Raw genomic sequence first — 20,455 nt, forward strand, 5'->3', positions numbered from 1 at the left:
CCACGTCACCTCAGCTGCTCCTCACACACCTTCCCTTCTAGGCCCTTCAACATCTTTGTAGCCTTTGGACACATTCTGGTAGTTTTACATCCTTCTTGCACTGTGGAACCCCAAACCTCACACAGTGCTGGAGGTGAGGCTGCACAGCGCAGAGCAGAGCGGGTCAATCCCTCCCCTCGCCCGGCTGGCAGCGCTGGGCAGAACCCCAGATCCCTCTCTGTGGGGCTGCTCTCCAGCCTTCTGTCCCCTAGTCTGTACATAAGGCTGGGGTTACCACATCCCAGGTGCAGAATTCATCACGGCCTCTCTGCAAGGTCTGTCTACCCTCAAGAGAGCCAACAGCTCCTCCCGATTTAGTTTTGTCCCCAGACTTGCTCAGCATACCTTCAAGTCCTGCATCCAAGTCATTTCTGAAAGCATTAATGAGAACTGGTCCTAAAATACATCAAATGATCATATAATAGACATGATCTTCACCTGCAGGTTCAGTGCTTTTTGGCAAAGGACAGAGGTTTTCTTCAGTGGCAGCTAACTTTTGTGCAGGGGAGGGAGTTACTCTGGAGATGCTGCTGGATCTGCTGAAAGAGGTAACAAAATTCGAACTTTGACAAGGCAGATGGAAATCTGGCATTTGGTAAAGGATTTTAGATACCTTCAGCTAGAACTGATTTCAAGGTGTGAATTAACAAGGATGTCAGTCAGCCCCAACTGTGTACGGTCCAAAGACCTTTGTGGGTTTTCCTGTCCTGTTTAAGATTTGTCACATATATAAACTAGACAAATTAGCCAAATACTGGCAGTAGTGCCTACCAAAAATTGTATTAATACAGTAAAGGTGCAGGTGAAAACATGCTGCCTGGTCCTTCATGTTCAGCAGTCATAGTAGGAACAGGTAGCAGTCACTGATGGTACATTTATCCCATTCTTCTTTTCTGCTGGATGTTACTTCTGCTTAGTTACAACCCACAACCAAAGTATCTTCACACTTCCCTGGGTTCATGGAAGAGTAATGCTACAACAGAAAATACATTATGGCTGTGGATTTCAGTATTTCCCCTAGTATTACTCTGTTCTCTTACTGTTCCCTGAGTTGCCACCATTGCCTCTAAAAGTGAGGTAACTCCCAAACAAAAACGATGGCAGGTTAAGCTAGCAAGACAGCTGTTGAAGTTGGGTGATCTGAAGAATTCTTTGAATGTAGGGTAATTAATATAATATATTCCATGTTTATGTAAGTGTGTGGTAGCAGTTATAACTACCTCTTTAGTGCAGTTGTATGCATCACATTTATGGTATTCTGTCATTCTTCCATCTGCAGTTTATGTAGTTGTATATAATCATATCTGATCCTCACAACGTATCTGTAAGCTGAGGGAGTGTCATTCCTAAAATGAATTTGAGGAACGGATATGCAAGGAGTTTTTTCTTAAACTGACTTGAATAGAAAATAGCATTTTTATCTATTCTGTCATCAAATGGTATTTATTTCCAAACTGGACTGGATGAAGATATAGAATAGGTGTTAGACCTGTGCTAGATTTGAAGTCCGTCTCTTTATGCTCATAGGAAACAGAGCGTCAGGTCACTGGAAAGGGAAGACTGCTTCCCAGTGGAAGAAGCACTCAGCAGTGTGTTCTGTCAGCAGAGAAGTCCCCGTGAAGATAGGGCAGGAGCAGAGCAAAAGGTGAGAGAAAAGTGGGAGGACAGAGAAACCCTAGAGCAGGAGGGAAATGGAGTGGACCAGAAGAAAGAGAGAATCAAGTGCTTGGATATTGAGAAATCTATTTGCCGTTCTATTTCAGTAAGTAATTTCAGCAAATTTACACTTAAAAAAAAAAAATAAAATCACAGAGTAACTGCCTGAGAGTACCAGCACAGGCAGAATGAGAAAGCTTAGTGGTTAACTGAGTGGTGTGAGTGGTGTTAGCTCTGAGTCATGCAGTTACACCAGGCTCACACAAATGGAAACTTTTAAGCCATATGTCAAAATGTGCCTTACAAAATCTGAACTTTCATACGGTGACTGCAAACACTGATTGTTAACTCTGCTGAGGGACCTTGGGTTAAGATGTTTTCACTACGAATTCTTTCAGGACATTGTGCTAAAAAGTTGGGTAGAGTTTGAGCTAGCAGGTTTCCTACAGGCCTGAATAAAGCAGTGGGCAGTCTGTGATTCCTCAGGCGCGGTTTGTTTGCAAATACAATTACTACCTGTGTCATTTAGGATTGCGGGGGAGAGGAAGAAGTTACCCCCGGTGATTTTACTCATGGCAAAACAAAACAGGTGTCACAGGAGGAGAGAATAAGGAAACATATTTCATGGTAGCAAAAGAAGCAACTGGATTTTAAGAATTTTGTCCATCTCAGGCTTTGAAACTTTGTATGAATCAAGCATTGTAGCCACTGGCATGCTCTGGCGCATGCTGTCTCCTCGTTTGTTACCCAGCACCTCACCTTGGTATTCCAAGGCTGAGAGGGACGAACAAACCTGTCACTCGTTTGGGTATGGTGGGTTTCCTTGAAGCAGGACCAGCGAGTTTATCATATTGTGTTTTAGAGCACGTCGTTCACAGTAAGAAAACTCAGTATTCCAGGTCAGGTAAGCAGTGGCTGTTATCTCCTCCTCGTTTCTGTGGCTCAGTGAAGTTACGGTTGCTGCAGGAGGAGCCAGAGAGAAGATGGCATCTAAAGCCCGTGGAGTCAAGGTAGGAGTATTTACCTGGGAGGATGGAGAGCAGAATTTTAGTTCTTTCTTTGACCTGGCTGAAAGCTGCTGCTTAAGAGGTTCACTTCCCAAATTTGTGGCAGATACATCTCCATTACTGGGGCTGCAGGCTCTTTCTTTCTTTCTAAAAATGATTTTTGTATCTGCGAGGAGACTCGCGGCGTAAATTCGTGCTTGGATGCAGAGACTCTCTTCCTGGCCTGTCACGTAGAGAAATGAGCGTGCACTTTCTAGCTTGCTGGCTTCCTCTCAGGATGTCTGCTTACAGTTTCCCTGTTAGAGCTGCTCTTCTTCTGGCCACCTCCCTCGTTAGCCCAGCAGTTGTGCCACTGACCTGACCGAGGAGGGATGCGCTCAGAGCTGGCGGCCTGCAGCCGATCCGTTTGTGGAGCTGCTGCTTCCCCTCGTAATCTTCTTCTCGGCGCTGTGCAGTTGGCTGGAGGGGAGGCTGCCTGACCCCTCGCCCCCCCTGTGAGTGCCAGGGAGCAAACTGCAATTACGTGATTAGAGGGGCTGCTGGGCACTTCCCCGTCCCTGCAGTGTCCCTCATTTTCTGCCTGTCTTGCTTTAGCGCAATTAGCTGCTGCGTGGATCAGAGGGGGAGGCATCAAAAACCAGGGGCTGCTTGCTTCAAAGCCTCGTGTGCTGCAGAGCTTTCGGAGGCGTGCAGATGGCTGATGCTCTGGATTCTGCTCTCGTACAGCCTCGAACAATCCTCCAGCTCCCATGCTCACTGAGATTCCCCTAACCAGCCAGGTTAGCTAACTAACCTACTGCCTCTGCTATTTATTAGCGCCAAGCAGGAGCTGTAACAGCAAATTCTCTAGAGCTGGAGAGTCCCCGTAAGCCTACCTAGTGAATCTGTCACCACTTGCTGTGTAAGAAGCCGAAGTTAGCCCGGGGCATTGTTCTTTTATATAACAAAGGGGAAATGGCTCTGGTCCAGGTGATCCAGGAGCCCGAGGAGCCACCTCATCCGGTGGGGTTGGCCATAAATAATTCTGGCCCTGCTGCCCTCTTCTGGGTCTTTCCCCTTTGCTGTTTTCTTCAGTGAGGAGAGGAGGGGACGCGTGTTCCCCAGCTAGCAGGGCATCTTCTGTGTTTATGAGCACAGAACCTGTACTGAGACCTGTGCAGAGCTTTTTGGGGTGTGCTAGGCATGCAGTGCATGGCACAGAGCGTGCAGGGAGAGACTGGGCTTATAACCACCTCTACAGAAGCATTTGTAGAGTTAGGTTGGCCATTCGACAGGAACGTTTAAATCCTTAAAGGTGATTTCTGTGCAAAACGAGTGGGTTTTGTCTCCGTAGGCACCCAAGAGAGAAATGGTGAATTGCTAAATTGCTCCTCAGGAATTCAGCTGTCGGGTTTGGGTCTCACCTGGAGTAACTTACTCAGTCCGCCAAGGGTTTAGGCCTGGTTTTACTGCCAGTCTGACACCATCAGCACTGGGCTGTCTTTACCAGCTCCTGTGCCTTGTGCTGCAGCTCAGGGAGGGCTCAGGGCTGTTGGATTTTGGTGCGGCAGGGCAGGAGCAGACCCTGACCCAAACCACAGAGGCATTGGCCTCTTGCAGGTGCTCTCAGGGCAGCATCCGAAGCCTTGTCTATCAGTTAACCTTTTCCACAGCTGCTCTTACGTGAAAGGTCTTTGATCTGTGAACGAGTCCAACACATGGCGCTTGCTCATTGCACGGGAACAGCAGAGGTGTTATTTTTAGCTCCCGAATTCTTTTTCTCCTTCGCTATTACTGCTGAAGGACCTCTCAACCCTAGGACAGGCAACCTGACTTCGGAGTGTGCTTGGGATACCTTGCTACCTAAAGCTAATGCTTCTGTTGGGAACTCTTTTTTTTTTCCCTAAAACGAATAAGTGGCTTTTTAAATAGCCTTAAAAAAAAAAAAAAAAGTTCCAAACAACGAAAGTAGCTGTGTTTTCAAAGAGGACTGTTATCTTTGGAGCATGTCATCTACAGACCTCGCTGCAGTAATCCCTGATTTAAAACAATTCCTGCACTGAAGCGTTTGCTTTTCCCCCTTTATTTATGTATTTATTTATTTCTTTTCTAAAAGGTCACAAAAACAGCCCTCGAAACAAAACCCAAACAGGTTTCCAGCAAAAGCTAGGCTAACTGACAAGAATGGAAATAAAGCCAGGTCTTGCAAAACTCCAGCATGTAGCTGCTGCTCTTTGAGAGGGCTTTCCTCCTGCTGGCTGAAAGCATTCCTTTGCTGGGTCACTTTTTAGAATTTTTTTTTTTATTTTTTTTTTAAGTAATCACCAGTTGCTAGAAATAAACATGGCAGGGACTGACAGGCTGGCCGCATTCTTACAATGGCGTTTGTGTGCAGTGCGCGCTAGTTTGAAAGGAAGCTGTGATATAACATTTTTAATTATGAAATTTCTTCTTATGCAACCGAGTTTCAGGGTCAGCTGCAAGCAGCCTAAGCACGGAGCTTCCTTCGGGACTGACACACCTGTGCCACTTCTGGTGGCTTGAGCTTGACTCAGGCCAGTCCCACGCCACACAAGGTATGCTCATTCAGTTTATAGTCCATAATGTCTTTTGCAGTGATGCTCACAAGCCATTGAAACAATTTACCCATGGCTACAGTGGCTTTTTTTCCTTTTCCCCCACGTGAAGTCTTGTCGTAGAAGTCAGGCAGCTGTACCTGTTTGTCAGAGCTGTGAAACACCAGTCCCTGAACAAAAGGGGAAAGGTAGCAGTGCAGTCGCTGGTAGGGTTTGGGGCTGGACAGACTCAAACGCTTGTGCTTTCAGGTTTGGAGAGTGCAGAGGAGCTGCTTGCTCTCGCAGGAATGCCTTGTGGGCACCACCAGCAGCAGGCAGGCTGTGCTGCTGCTGCTCTGGGTCTGGCAGCGTGAAACCAGGCCCTCAGCAGCTGATCGTGCAGCTGGCTCCAGTCCCTGATTGCTGGAGAATTTATAGGGCCATAAGAAATGCAAGTGGAGGCTCTTGCTCCTTATGTGGGCATGGATGGCATCCAGAAGGAAGGGAGTTGATCATGGGCTTAAAACCCATGAGATTTCAGTAGGAAACTGAACGTAGAGCTGGGCCAATTCTATCTGAGAAGCATAAGGGAGCACTGGGCTTGCTGATTCCTTACTCCTGGGATGAAAACAAAAGATTTCTTATCCCTTTAGGAAGAAAAAAGTTCCACATCTTCCAAATTGACTCGGCTTCAGGTGAGCAAGCAGCCAAACGCACTGCATTTCCTCCAAGGGGCCCCTCAGCCAAAAGCCTGCAGCCTTCGAGGTGCCTGCACCTTTGGGGGCTCGCAGCTACTTTCTAGGGATTCAGTTCCCTCAAGTGTGAGTAGTTTTTGTTATTTTTTTCTGAAGCCAGACAATTGACTTTAGTTTTATTACAAAGCTTTTATTAAAAAACAAATGCTCAGCACATTAACTCAAACTGGAATGACAAAAAAAAAAATAAAATTGGTTGACAGTATTTTTGGCAAAGGCTGTGCCTTACTATTTTAAAAAATGGGTACATCAATGCTCATTTCAACAACTGGCATAAAATCCCACTAACAGGCTAACAAAAACAGATACAAATACAGAACAATTGAAGTAATAATTCAAGTGCTGGGCTTTTTACAAGGAGAAGGGGAATGGGTGAGAAGGAGAACTCACTGCAGTCAGATTTGCTGGATGTATTGCTTATGTTTACAGAGTAGGTGATGCAAGACTGACGTGTCTACTGACCAGCTGACTGTTGTTACATTTATTTAGTTCTATATGACACCGTACTATATAGACTGAGAGGCCACTATTTGTTACAAATAGTTTAACAAAAAAGCCACCTTTTTTTTTTCCATACAGGCTTTTCCTCTGGCAGGAAAAAAAAAAAAAAAGGAAAAAAAAAAAGAAAAAACCCTTTTATTTAAAAAGTAGTTCAGATTTTTGACACTTGTTTAAAAGCTCATACCTAGTAAAATATACACCAAGGAAATTACAAACTAAAAGTTAAAATATAAAAGCATTCAAGTTTCTTAAAAAAGCTAAAACCGAAATTGATCCTGTCGCACCATTAAATAAAAAGAAGTTTTGAGTGTGTCGTCCTGGTCCAGGCAGACTCCGTTCCTCGACGTGCTGTATGGGGCAGCGGTGGTCTAGGTGACTCTGTTGGCTGAAGCAGGCAGAGCCAGCCATGCTACTTTGTTTGCTGACTCGACATGGACACAGATGAGACGAGGGCTTAAGAGTGCAAGGCAGAGGTGGAGTGGAGACAAAAGCTGCTCTGCTTGACCCAGGAGCTCGTTTGCTCGATTTCTATCGGGGCTGGACCTTGTGATAGTGAAGGATTTTGGCAGTGATTGTCTTTATGATTCAGTGTCTCTAGCAGTGACATCAGGGTGAATGACATCCTAGACAGACTCCTTGGGGGTGGTCTGTGTGGATGAAGGACACACCTAGGGTTTAACAAGCTTCCATCTCCAGCAGGGGTCCTGGTGTCGCCGCCTTTGCTTTGCAAGTTGAGAAAGCGTTTCTTTTCCCACCTACAGGGACGGGAGAGAGACAGAGACAGATATAAAGATGATTTGAAACCTGTGTTTTTTTTTTCTTTTTTTCTTTTTTTCTTTTTAAATTAAGCCATTCAAAGAAGCTGTCCTCTGGGAAATGTGGTGATGGGTCCCCGTAACTCTGACAGCAGGGAGTGGAAGACGGGCTTGCAATGGCTGAGTTAAGTGTGGTGCATCATTATTTGCTCTCACCTGAAGTTTCCAAGAATATTCATGGCTTTGTTTCACACTGGAGTGCTTTGGATTGTAAATAGATGTCCACAACAACTAAAAAGTGCTGTCCTGGTTTCAGTTAGCACAGAATTAATTTTCTTCCTAGTAGCTGGTGGAATGCTGTGTTTTGGCTTAGGATGAGAAGAGTGCTGATAACACCCCGATGCTTTAATTGTTGCAGAGCAGTGCTTACACCAAGCCAAGGACATCTCAGCCTTTTGCTCTGTCCTGCCAACGGGCAGGCTGGGGGTGCAGTAAGAGCTGGGAGGGGACAGACCCAGGACAGGTGACCCAAACTAGCCAAAGGGGTATTCCATACCATCTGACGTCATGCTAAACAATATATAGGGGTGGCTAGCTGGGGGGAAGGGGCCGGACTGCTCGGGGTTAGGCTGGGCATCGGTCAGCGAGTGGTGAGCAATTGCATTGTGCATCACTTGTTTGTACATACTATTATTACTTTCCTATTATCACCATTGTATTATTATTGTTATTATTTTTATTATTATTTTGTTATTATTATTTTCCTGTCTTATTAAACTGTCTTTATCTCAACTCACGGGCTTCACTTTCCATTTCTCTCCCCCGTCCCAGAGAGGGAGGGGGGAGGGTGAGCGAACGGCTGCGTGGTGTTTAGCTGCCAGCCGGGTTAAACCACGACAGTCTTTTTGGCGCCCAACGTGGGGCCCGAAAGGTTGAGATAACGGCAGATCTGACCAGAGTGTGTTAAACTAAAATTGGTGTAAGGATTAGACCTGCTTAATAGTCACTTGTCATGATGCTGATTGCTTTAATCTCAACTCTGCTGCGCCTGTTTTCCAAATTGAGTATTATAGTACATTATTTTCCGTATTTGCTCTCTGTCGTGTTGTTTATCCTCTCCGGGCCCTGGTTTCAGATCATTATGGTGCTGTGTGTTGTAGCAATGGCTTATGAGACGATAAGATACCTGGTCATGACTCTAACTTGTTATTTGTATTCAGTAACATCGTCGACTCTGTACTTTGGAAACAGTATCTTGGAAACTGTTAGCAATTATACCTATTGTTTTTTTCCATTAGGGAGTCAATCTGTGGAGGGGAAAGGGGAGGATATTTTTCCTTACTTGCTTACTCTCCCTTTCTCCTTCACCACCCCTGTATCCTCCTGGGTCACTCTGCCTTCCTCCTTCACCACCCTCTTATCCCCTGAGCTTGTCACAATAGCTCTCCAAGATATTGAATATTTCTGGAATACTCAGAGTACCATATTTTCACCTTCTCTGCAGGGGCAGCTTGCACTGCTACAGCTCGTAGCTAGTGCTTTTAAAGCTACTTAGACCTTCAGCATATTACAGAAGTAATTCCTTTTCGTAGTGGATTTAAGTTGTCTATCTACACCATTTGACCCATCTACCTGCTACAAAATTAGCCATCCTCGGGCTTTTTCACTGCAGCTGTTAAGGTCAATTAAACCTCCAGCTCAGTGCCTCCAACTCCACACTGGAAACACAGAAATGCTGTCTTCTGCGAGCAGCTGGGCAGAGGAATCTGGTGGGAGAGGCTTTTGTGATCACGGACCCTACCCCGCGACTGAGCAGGAGTCAGCCTGATCTGGTACGGCCCATCTTCCAGAAGCAGGGCTCTTCCCCCAGCCTGCTGGGATCTCGGGAGGATTTATGTTCTTACAGCATGTGGAAAGGCCAATGGTGCGAGCCTACAGCTACTGATCTTCCTCTCCCCAGGGGGAACAGCTCCTCAGGTGCCTTCACCAAACGCTGACCGGGCTGGAGCAGGGGCTGCTCCCCACCGCTGCCCCACGAGTCGGGCTTTTTGCATGGCTGGACACCGGTCTCCAGTGCTGGGCTCAGGATTAGTGGAAGCCCCAAAACCCTACGCTAACCTCCAGGTACTGCTCAACTGCCCAACAAGCAGAGAGGCTTCGAGGAGCAGAGCTTGGAGGAATGACCGCAATCAGCAGGTGAATGCAATTTGGTGGTGAAGGTGAGAGAACTTTTCACCAGAAGAAACACAAACTACTGGACACGAGATCTGAGCGCCCATGCTGCTCCCAATCGCGCTAACTCCTCGGCAGGGGTGGCCTCCGTGGCCGTGGAAGGGAAAGCTGAGGATGCTGAGGCTTGCAGGAGCGTACTGCAGAGCTTCAGCTCCAAGGACATGCTCCCTGCCCCAGCCACCACCGTCCCCTGGCACATCACAAATGATTTTCACCTGCTGCCCGTAGCCACAAAAGGACATTTAAAGCCACTGCGGCCTCGCAGCTGAAAGTCCGCTGGAAACCCAGCGGTTTCAACAGAGGTGGTCTGTATTGACTAATTCAGTTCCTATTTCCTCATAAAACCAGCCCAAGTCCCGACTAAAAAAAGCCTTCTTAGCTTCCTGCTTCTTTTTTTTTTGGGAAAAAAAAAAAAAAGCCCAGTGCTCCGTAACACATGCGGATCAAAGCGCCACGAAGGGCTCTACCTTTCCAAGGAGCACGAAAAGAGAGGCCAAGCAAACAGCAGAGGAACACTGGGGAGAGCACCCTGCAGCTTTATATTTATTTTGTGCCTTTTCATCCTGGCTTTTCAAAGGTTTGGTCCAGGTTGCTCTTCCTGGGAAGGTTTTCCTCTCAGCCTTACATGAAAACATTCAGCTTCCTGTTGAGGAATGGCCTTGAGGCGCCAGGCCAGTAGTTCACAGCCGCCCGATACAAGCGCCGTGATTCAGAGCTACTCCCCATTAGCAGCCAGGAATGTCTCCTGCACCCAAGGAAATGAAATGCTCTTCTGTTGAGATGGTTCCCTGCCTCCTCCCCCCTTCCCCTACCAGCGAGCTGCCTTTGAAGTCAGGAGGTTAAAATAACCACCGCGGCCTTGCTCTGGCCCTCAGCTTTTTCGGACAGGGGCCAGAGCAGCGCTCGCAGCAGCTGCCTGCTCTCCACAAGCTCTCCCCGATAGCGAGGCTGCAGATTCTGCTCTAATTCTGCGAGGGGTCAGGCACAGCAAAGCCCCCCCCATATATATATATTTTTTTTCTAAGAGGATAGTGCAGCACAGAAAATTACACGGCGGCTGTCCCGAAACCAGCACCTAGAACCCAGCCTTTCCCCAGCCGCACGACTTGCTCCCGCTGCTGATAAACCCAATAATACCTAAAAAAAATAAGGCTGACGGTAGTGTTGCCTTACAGATATAAAACAGGTCAAATCAGGATTCTTTTCAAGAAACCACAGGCATGAGCGAAGGAGACTGAAGACTTCCCACATCTAAGGCTTCACTGGGGGGCTGTAGCTGAAGTCTGGCCAAGCAAGGCATGCCCTAGCAAAGCCCAATCCACAAGTGAAGTCGGCGCAATCAAAGACTGCAATTACAGCTCCCTGGCTGTGGTTAGGCTTCAAAGAAAGTGCTGCAAGTCACATTTTACATATGTGAAGTCTTGAGCCTGAGCCACAATAGGAGGCACTGTCTGTGCCATTTGCAGCGTGCATCTGACTGCAGGAGGAAAGAGGGAAAAAAAAAAAAAAGGGAAAAAAAAACTACCTCGAGTAAGGAACAGAAATAAAATTCAACAATAAGTCGGAGTAACAAGGGAAGCGTTACTCCTGAAATGGTAAAACTGCACTTTAGGAATCTCCACCATAAATATGAAGCCTTTGAAAAAGCCTGGGCTCAGAGGCTGAGGGCAAGGGCACTGGAGGGAGATCAAAATTCCTCCCCGCTCTTGGGAAGGCGACGGACCGGAGGGTGGGTCTGCGAGCGCCTTGTGCTCCCCGTGCTTCTCCTGGAGCCCTTGGCTCATCTCTGTCCTGCTCCAACAAGGGAGAGGGGATTAGGCAGCCTCGTCCACGTCACGCTGATCAGGAGAAGTTACGGGGGAAGGCTGAGGGTCTGGGTCACTCCAGGAGTAAGGATGGGGAAAGGGAATCTCTGACTCTTCACAGAAGGCAAGAGAAAGCTAAAAATGTAAGCCAGGCGCTTTTTCTCTACACCTTCCCTCACCGCAGGTTGTTTATATTTATACAGTCGTAAAAAGATGCAAGATGACAGCAGTTACGTGTATTTAAAATAAAATAATAAATTTTTAAAAAGGCACCGGTCTCCAGCCCTGGGTTTGAATCCAGCGCTTTAAACAGCGGGGCCAACTCAGCGACCCGACGGCAGACGCTGTCCTTTCTCTTTTGAAGTCCCAAACGAACACGTTCGACCTTTTGCCAGCGTTCATCCAATGCTCTGGAAAGGTGAGGACGCAAAACCAGGTGATGATTTACCAGCACGGCTCCCTCTGGGCGCACAGAGGCTCTTTAGCAGCGGGGCTGAAGACCGAGCGGAGCGATGCCGGCGCTGCCGTCTGCTCCTCTTCCTGCCCAGCTGTGCCACGGCGTGTGGGGTGAGCCCAAACCAGATCCCGGGATCGTGCTGGGCAAACACAAACACCCGCTCCGCAACCTTTGTTGTTTCTAAACAAAGAGCCACCTCCCAGCAAAACCCCGGCGGGCTCAGTAAGCCGATTTGCCGCAGGGTCCCGCAAGCTGTTCCGGGCACAGGGCTGGAGAGACCTACGGGAGACAGCAACAAACCCTCGCTGCGAGAGCTGGAGCCCAGCAGAGGAAACCTTTTAAGCTGCCTTTGTTGCCAAAGAAATTACCGAAAATTGCACCCTCAAACTGTAACAGATACCGCCGTGTTGGGGCTACGTCAGCGGGGAGAGGGGTTTTCCCCCAGCCGTGCTGCTGGGGGCTGTGAGCGGAGCCTCCAGCACCAAAAACACCCCCGAGCCTTGGGTGCAGGGTGGTGAGGAGCTGCTCACACCATCGCCACCCTCCTGCAGGGAGCCCAGGGCAGGCCGGGAGCCGCACTGGGAACGCCCCGGTGTTTTCGGGCTCCCGCTTTGCAGAGCGCCAGCCGGCGGTGCCAAAGCAGGTGTGGCTCTTATCAAAAGCCCCCGGGGTGGGCAGCGTGAGCCTCGCGCCCCGCGCCGCGATCTGGAAGGCTGGAAGGCCCACGACATGTTTTTCCTGTTGGGGGGGAAGGCTCCGTGTTTGTAATAAAAACCAGATTACCTCTAGACAGCGATCTCCAGCAGCTTCTTAAAGGAGAAAAATGTGCTAAGAGCGATCTGCAAGGGAAGAAAAAATAGGCTTGTGCCCCTTTAGTGCCTACAGTAAATACTGGGAAGACCAAGACGAAGTCTCTCTGCTTTCTGAAATAATTAAATGAACCCCTCACGTCCCATTCCTCTTAAAAATAATGACAAAATCATAAGTGTTAAAGCACTAAGGAAGGGGACAGATGTTTAGCCAGGACTCCATGCCTGTGACTTACTTTATTTTTTTTTAATTTAAAAACAGCAACAAAACTCCACGCCCTGTTTGTTTGATAGACTGAGAGATTGGCAGAGAGATCTGGCTGTTCCTGGGGGCACCGGGATTGCTGCTGCAGTTTTAACCTCCGGTAACAGAAGAGATGCGAGGGACTGGTAAAGGAGTAAGTGGAAATTTTTGAAAAGAAGCAACATACGTAAAGTTTTCTTTGTAGATCACCTTTTCTGCCACAATTAAACAAAAGCTAGTGTTTTTCCTGCGCTTGGAAAGATGGGCTGTGTTTCCATCTGCTAATATATGGATAGAGTCATTGAAATGAGTGATTTTCTGCACCCGAAGGTGAGAGGTGTAAGCAGAGCATGTCTGAGAGCTCTTCCAACTTTCCTACCTCCACGTACCCATCGAGCAGCACTGCTGGTGTGGGAGCTGTGCGCAGAAAGCACCGCCGAGCTCACACACACCGCGTGTGTTTGATGCAATTTGGGCTTAAAGCTGGTGTTGTAGAAGATTGGCTCTACCTGCAGTGACTTCTGCAACATCCGAACCAGTGAGTCGTTGGTTTCGGCTTGTTTTTGGTTTTTGGTTTTGTCATCAGGATGGCTGGCTTCGCATTCATGTGCCAGAAGACCTCTGAAATTCAGTCACAACCTCTGAAAGCGACAGAAACTAAACAGTGCTGGTTTGCTGGGCGAGCTGTGACAGAACTGCCCTTACACGCAACGCTGTTGGCCTTAGAGGACAGCCTTCACCCAAGCTTGGGCTCCACAAACAAGTGGGAGGACTTGTGACAATGGCACAACCACACCTCAGCCTCCCACTTTGAACTTTGTGCCACTACAAAAAGAAAACACAACGCAGACATGGGATGGGCGCTGAAACGCTCAGGTTTTGTCCCAGTTTGGAGTGAAACCGCACTCCGAAGTCTCACGGTTTTCCTTCTGAAACCGTTTGTTTCCACAGTTTCCTCATGACCTTCGAGTCCTCGGTCTGGTGTGAAGCTTACTAAACTCACCGACACACACAGCCCTCAGCCAGAAGAGAATGGTGCCGCGGCAGCCCGCTCCCTGTCCCCACCCTGTCCCACAGGAAGGGTGGCAGAACAATGCTGCTCCTTCTCTCTGGCCCAAGCCTCCTGCTGCTAACACCTTAGAAATGATCCGACGCCGCTTTTAATTTCTACAGCAGCATCTGCAGCTCAAGCATCACAGGTTTTAGGTGTCCTCCTGCCGAGTTACCACGTTTTGTCCTTTGCCACTGAAGTCTGGAAGTGCTGCCTTCATTGCTGACCTTCTCAAAGACTTTGGTTGCAAAACCCAACATTTTGTAAACACCGGCAGTCTCCTTGTTTTGTCCCTCCCGTGCCTATGCTGACTGCCTGGCTCAGAGCGTTCTGCTTCTTATTGAGCAAACCTGTGCTCGGCCCCTACCTTGCCTTGCCCTTATGCCTCCCATAGTCGCTGACTGCACCCAAAATTGCTTCCGTGCCTCCTTCCCACCCGCACGTCGCGGGCTGCAACAGGGAAATGGGGATCTCCACATGCTCTGCTGCATCTCTCCCAGCAGGTGTCAGTGCCCTTCTGTACCTGCCGCCTAAACAGGAGCCGGCTTCCCTTCACGTTTGCTCCTTTGATGTTTTCCTTGATGTCGGAGAGCCCGACAGAATGCAGCTTCCCCATCTGCCGCCCCGAAGGCTCAGCGTTGGGTTAGGGCTGGCTGCAGGAGGGGGTCTGCGTGAGGGCTACACCCCTCCTCTGTGCAAGTTCCCGTGCCTGTCTGAAAAAGGCTGAGGCTAACTGAAGTCAGTAACTATTTGGATCACAGAAATACTTCAATCCATCAAATGCTCCTCATTTTGTACTTCATTTTTTACTCAGGCAGGAGAGGGAACGGGGAAACACGGGACACAGAGGAAGCATTTCTCTTCAGTCAGGACACGTCCCTACACCACCGTCATCCCCTTTGCATCTCCTTTCTAGGACACTGGCCAGAGAGCCAGGGTCAGCTATGAGCGTGGTCATCAGCTGGTTCTTTTCCACCCACTTCATATTCTGCTTTCACAGCCTAACTCCATTTTCTGTCTAAGTAATGAGCAGAAGATAATCCAGGCACAGATTTCTTGTTGCAGCGCTATCCAAAGTTTCTTCTTCGCCGAATTTCCATCTAGGGGGTTTTGAAACATTACAGATTATTCCTTGCTTAAAGTCAAGCAGTCTTAATGTGATCCCTTTAAGTGCTTCTGATTGTAAATCAGTATTAGTCAAGTTTCCTTAGTTTTGAAAACTCTGCTAATCTGGATGCTAATTGTCACGGAGTATTTGCAAGCCACAAATTCACTTCTCACAGGTTTTCAAATGTCTATAACACTTCTCTATCACTCTTTTTAGCCCTTGAAGACATGCCAAAACACAATGTTAAATTATGTAGCTTGTGAGGACTTCCCAATTGCTTCCTGCCGTATGTCAAACGATGTGCCTTTTGCAATTGCCACACATAGCAAGGCACAAAAAGTTAACTATTTCCGTGTTGCGGAATGATCGGGGCACTTTTGGTAGCACCCTTCTACTACCTCAATGATTTAAAAACACTCGTGAGATGCTAAAATATTGGTTTTTCCTCACAGAAGTCAAATCGGGTAGGAAATTAGTAATCACCACTTCGGTCATAGAACTGCTCCCGTTTAGAAATCTTCAGGAAGAAGTCTTTCTGAAAAAATAAAAGAAGTCTTTCTGAAAGGTATTCAACAGGCAGTCTTTGCATTGTCCTTGATCTTAGCTCTCCTCATTTCCCCTTCCTCCTGGCTTTTTCCAAACCCATTTTTTGTCATTATCTGGTCTTGCACCGCTCTCAGTTGATTTCAAAGGAGAGAGTAACAAACAGGAGTTACTTCTTCAGCAAATGCAAGCTAATTGAAGCACGGTGTTGGGCCATAGGAACCGAAGACAAAATCCCACCTGGAGGCCGTTCTGCAGCTCTTCAAGAGTATCCCTGGGTAATTTATCAAGGACTGGAGTACTGGGTCACAGCATTCCTAAAACTCTCTAATATTAAAGTGTTTTTACAAATTGGCAGCTCAGTAGGCAGGAGGGCTTAGAGGAGCTCGGCTACATCCTAAGCAGGGAAGCCACGAGGAGCGTCCTGGTGTGTACAGCGCTGGGAAGAGGAGCACCTTCATGCTACCGTCTTGATTTCACCGCTCAAATGAAGAGCAAGCCAAGAACCTGGCCAGAAGTCTGTCTTAAAGATCAGTTATGTTCTGAAGTGTTCATGGAGAAAGAAAAAAAAACACTTTCACAGTCTCTTAAATCATTTCTGTTTGCATGTCTCCATATCTCTTCCGTTACTTTCCTCTGAACATCCCACCACGCAACCCTCCCACCATTTCATCCTTCTCACTTACATCACCCTAATTACAGCCCTGGCTGATCGCCTTTGTGCTGATCTCGAGATTCTTTCTTTGGTCTTGCCACCTACTCGTTTCTGATTCCTCTCAGATAACAGAATGCCTGTCTCCTTCCCAGACCTCCCACCCTCCTTCCCCCTCTGCCTCGCACCAGCCATGCGAGCAGGGAAGCCAGTGTTTTCCTGTCTTCACGAGCTCACCGAAAGGCATTCCCAAACTTGTCATCTCCATCCAGTAAAGACTGCAACAGCTCTGCTGCGGGCCTGCTAAAATATTACGCTCGTGGGCAAAACATTCCTTGGAGTAGGCTTGCAAAGGGCAGGAGTCTTAACCTTCAGAAGTTTACTTTGAAGTCTGGCTGATTCGGGTTCCCTAAATCATCCCGTGCCTTTACTTCCAGCTAGGGCACATCTGTATGGCTCAGAGGAGAGCACTCACTCGGCACGCAGCGCCTGGTGAAGCTGCCGACGCGTGCCCACGTGGAGCCAGCAGCACACGTCCCCTTCAGAGGAAGGCGATGCCTCCCTTTCTCACCCTTCGTGGTATAAATTGCACGAGGACAGAGACGAGGATATTACAACAGTTTCCACACTGTTACGGACCTTAAGAGAAGGGGAGAAGGGATCTAGAGGTAGAAGAGAAAGAGAAAACCCACATCTTCATCATCTATTTCAACTGATTCTCTGCTATGGGAAATGCAAACAGAAACTCCAACGAAAGCACTGGGGTGTAGGCAAGGCAGCCATCCTCGGAGCGTAACGCATCCAAGAGACCAAACATTCCCCAGCTTTTAACTGTCACATGTACCCTAATCATATCCCATTCCTAATTAAGTTCTGCGCACTAACTTAGATATGCCAAAAGATATGCCAGAGCACAATGTTAAATCATGTAGCTCCTGTATCAGCCGTGTGTTGTTTGCTGGTGCTGTGTTAACATCAAAGGGAAAAGTACGCACAGCAATCGGGGGCCTGGGCAGCGAAGTATCAGTTAGAAAAGTCAAGGTTAAAGCACTTGCCCTTTTTTGTTGCTTTATAGGTATAACACCTGGGACAGTTGCTGGAGCCACGCTTCACAGCTACATTTGTAGTATCACCTACAGAACCCAAATGCTGCAATCCACACCCAAAACCAGCACGAGTCTGGCATAGACTCGTAGAGGAGAGGCCTGGGCCGTGCTGGCCGGCTGACGACACGGAACAAACTCCACTTGGCTCTCTCCAGCTGCAAGTCAGAGCAGAGGGGACAGCCCAGAGGAGGTCGCTTCGCTGCCTACCGAGTGCCAAGGGGCTCGTGTGGCCGAATGAGTCAGGGGGAGAGGGGAGAAAGCAATGAGAAGGGAGGATCTGACAGCCCGGCGGGGTGGTGCTGCTGGGTGTGTGCGATAGCCGGTGTGGGTCCACCTCCTGGAGGTGGTGTGGAGAGAGAAAACACAGGCTGGAACTGCAACAAAGAAAACCCCACGCTGCACACAACACAGCACCATACAGCCGAGGGGAGCAACTCTGATACAGCTGAAATACAGTCCCGTTTTCTCAGCAGATGGTTTGTTAGTATACAGGTGAATAAACAATTTTTTTTTAAATAAAGTGTACCCCGCCAGCCAGTGTCGGCACATAAAATGTGCTCCAAAGCCAGCTTCCAGCCTGCTCTTTCTGAGCTGTGGCATTTTCTGGCTGGGAGGGCTTGCACTGCTTAACGTAAACCCGTCCTTGTGCTTCACAGGCAGACTTGCAGCGAGTCAGTGAGGTATGGTCAGTTTGGAGGTATTAAGGTTAAGAAGTGAAATGGTGGACGCCTAGGAGATAGCCGGTATAAAAACCATCAGTAGTCAAAGCAACATTCACTTTGGGATATGAAACTTCTGCAATTTTTGCTAAATTCATATTATGGCATAAAATTTATAAGAAAGCTTAGCTTACAATTCAGTTTTATCAGGAAAGCTTTAGAGATGTTCTTACCATGCTTCAGATGTAGGCAGCTGTCATTCTGGGGCCTGTACCTGTAGAAAATTGTTTTCCTTTAACAAATTTCTGTTACAGAGTTTTTGCACATTCCAAGTAAGTCTGTTTGCTACAGCATTACATGGATTTTTATTTTTATTTTTATTTTTTTGTGGTTTTGGTTTTGGGTTTTAATCCTTATGGTTCTTATACCAGCCATTCGTGTTGGGGAAAACAGTGTTTCTTTTTATGTGTTTTAAAGGCAAAGAGGAGACCTCACTGATGCTTTTAGCCAGCCTACTGGCAGCTGTTAGTGTAGATGGAAACGTAAAATACAGTGCTAAAAACTAAAGTGGCTACAAAAAAGGTCAGTGTAAACTTTCCAGTGTCCAATGGTCCCACACAGCACTTGAGATGAAGTCTAAGGATGATACAACTGGCGGGGAAGAAAAGCAAAGGTAAAGCAGGAGAGTGAGTGCAGCAAGGCGTCAGTTCAGCCAAAGATGTTGATGCGGTCAGGAGAGTTATAGGGAGAGGGGTGAGGGAGAGGAAACAAGTCTTGTGTGCGTTTTTACAAGCTTGCATTCAGCGTGAAGTATCTTAAAACATCAGTCAGCAGCAAATTGTTAGAGCACAGCATGTAAAAATTAATAGCACGAGCCCTGGTTTCTGAAACACCTCTGAAGTGAGTGCTAAGGAAGAGTCGGTCATGGCCTACCTGATGCTGATTCCTGCAACTTTTCTCTCTTCCTCTTCTTTTTCTTCCCCTGCAAAACAGGCAACTTTACCATCCCATTACACACACACAACGTCTTTTATCCCTCCCTGCCTCACGACATTGAAATGAAAGCCAGCTGGACACGGAGAAAGCGGTTAGGAAAAAAAAAAACAACAAAAAACACATATTTTTCGGAGCAGTTAAAGCCCTTTCTAACCTACTTCCAGCTCTTTCAGTGCTAACAAGGTTTGCCCTCAGCATCTACGAAGAACCATGCACATGAGCAATACAGATTTTTGTATCCAAATTGAAATACAATTTCTGGCAGTTCCTCAGCGAACGCTCGCAGCCACGAGCACCCGGGAGACTTCTCGAGCTTCATAACCCGATGACACAAAAGTTGATATCCGAATTTATGGCTCTTACAAGGGCCCTTCACACATTCGGATACTTACAGCAGCAGCAGACAGGGTGTTGAAAGTACCTAGGACAACCACGGCTTGGCCCCAGGGTGCCAGCCAAGCTAAAACTGTGCTGATAACGCCCGTGGCTGAGCAAAGGCTGCGTGGCCGTGCCTGGAGAGCTCTCAGTGCGGTGTGGTAACCTTGGTGTGACCGAGGGGCTGGCCAGAAAGGGCCCTGGGGCAGCTGTCTGTGCTGGACACCACGCTGGCACCAGCGTGGCAGCACGGGCTCGCCGTGCCAACCCACAGTCAGCCTCCTCCCGTGCCCCCTGCTGTGGAGAAGGCCCGAGCTCGGAAAGCAAAGGCTCGCTTTAGTCCCACAATTTTCAGCAATTTTTATTCTCTGAGTCTGGCTGGCTTCAGCTGAAACATACTGATCTGAGATCCACCTGTGGGTACCAGAAGTGGAAGAAAAGAAGGAAAAAGCTGGGCTGAAACTAGCTTCTGGCAACACCGCCACGGTATGGAAACACTGCTCTCATGCCTGTCGCACACCTCTGAAGGACTTCTCTGGGTGTCAGTAATAAAAAACACAATGAAAAGTGCCCAGATATTGTCAGCAGTTTAACAACGCTTAACATTTTCTTGGAATTTCTGCACTCCTGAGTAACAGGGCAAACCAAAGCAGAAGAATTAAAACCAAGCAGTACATTTTCTTAAAAGTCACTGTTTTGTCAGATCAGCTGCAGGAAACAGGGCCTCTCTAATTCACTTCCAACCCCAAAATATTGCAGCAATCCCTTCGCTAAATGCATAGTTTCATTTTTGACGGCCAGTTAGCAAAAATGAAGGAAAAAAAAGGACGACTTGGACCTGAAAAGGTTTCAGTGATAACCTGTGGTCTCCTATGACCGCCTTCTCAGCAGTGCTGTGCTCAGGAGGATCCTCTGGTGCAACACAGGGCTGGAGCACGTCAGAGCTTCACAGGATGTTAGTGGGAAGCAGGTCTGAGAGAGAGGTCTCACGTGCCACCTGATGCAGGCAGCGTCTTATCGAGGCATTTAGGAAACCACAGGTCTGCTGCTTGTGCCGTATGGCAGCAGGCTGTGGCAAAACACATCAGGTTCACGAAGTCAACACGTCTGAGTGTCACCGGGCAGTGCCCCACGGGTGAAGTAAGCTGCTGAAGGACACCTTTTTTTTTCC

The 20,455-nt window shown here is 47.9% G+C and overlaps 2 protein-coding genes across 5 annotated transcripts in view; both read right to left on the reverse strand.

The window, feature by feature from the left end:
- Window positions 1–20,455, reverse strand: part of ETNPPL (ethanolamine-phosphate phospho-lyase) — a 397,476-nt gene that overhangs the window by 122,514 nt on the left and 254,507 nt on the right. The gene's annotated exons all lie outside the window — the stretch shown is intronic.
- The window catches only part of LEF1 (lymphoid enhancer binding factor 1), a 58,195-nt gene continuing 43,840 nt past the window's right edge, over window positions 6,101–20,455 (reverse strand). For 2 of the 4 annotated variants that reach the window (XM_068681929.1, XM_068681931.1), the window contains 3 exons: window positions 18,847–18,895; window positions 18,147–18,187; window positions 6,101–7,247 (listed from right to left, as the gene is read on the reverse strand). In XM_068681929.1, coding sequence (XP_068538030.1) covers window positions 18,153–18,187; window positions 18,847–18,895 — 84 coding nt within the window. In that variant the 3' untranslated portion in view covers window positions 6,101–7,247; window positions 18,147–18,152. The remainder of the gene's footprint in view (window positions 7,248–18,146; window positions 18,188–18,846; window positions 18,896–20,455) is intronic. The other 2 variants (XM_068681928.1, XM_068681930.1) reach the window with 1 other exon arrangement.

Source organism: Anas acuta, chromosome 4 (genome assembly GCF_963932015.1).
Source record: "Anas acuta chromosome 4, bAnaAcu1.1, whole genome shotgun sequence".
NCBI classification, from domain to species: domain Eukaryota; kingdom Metazoa; phylum Chordata; class Aves; order Anseriformes; family Anatidae; genus Anas; species Anas acuta.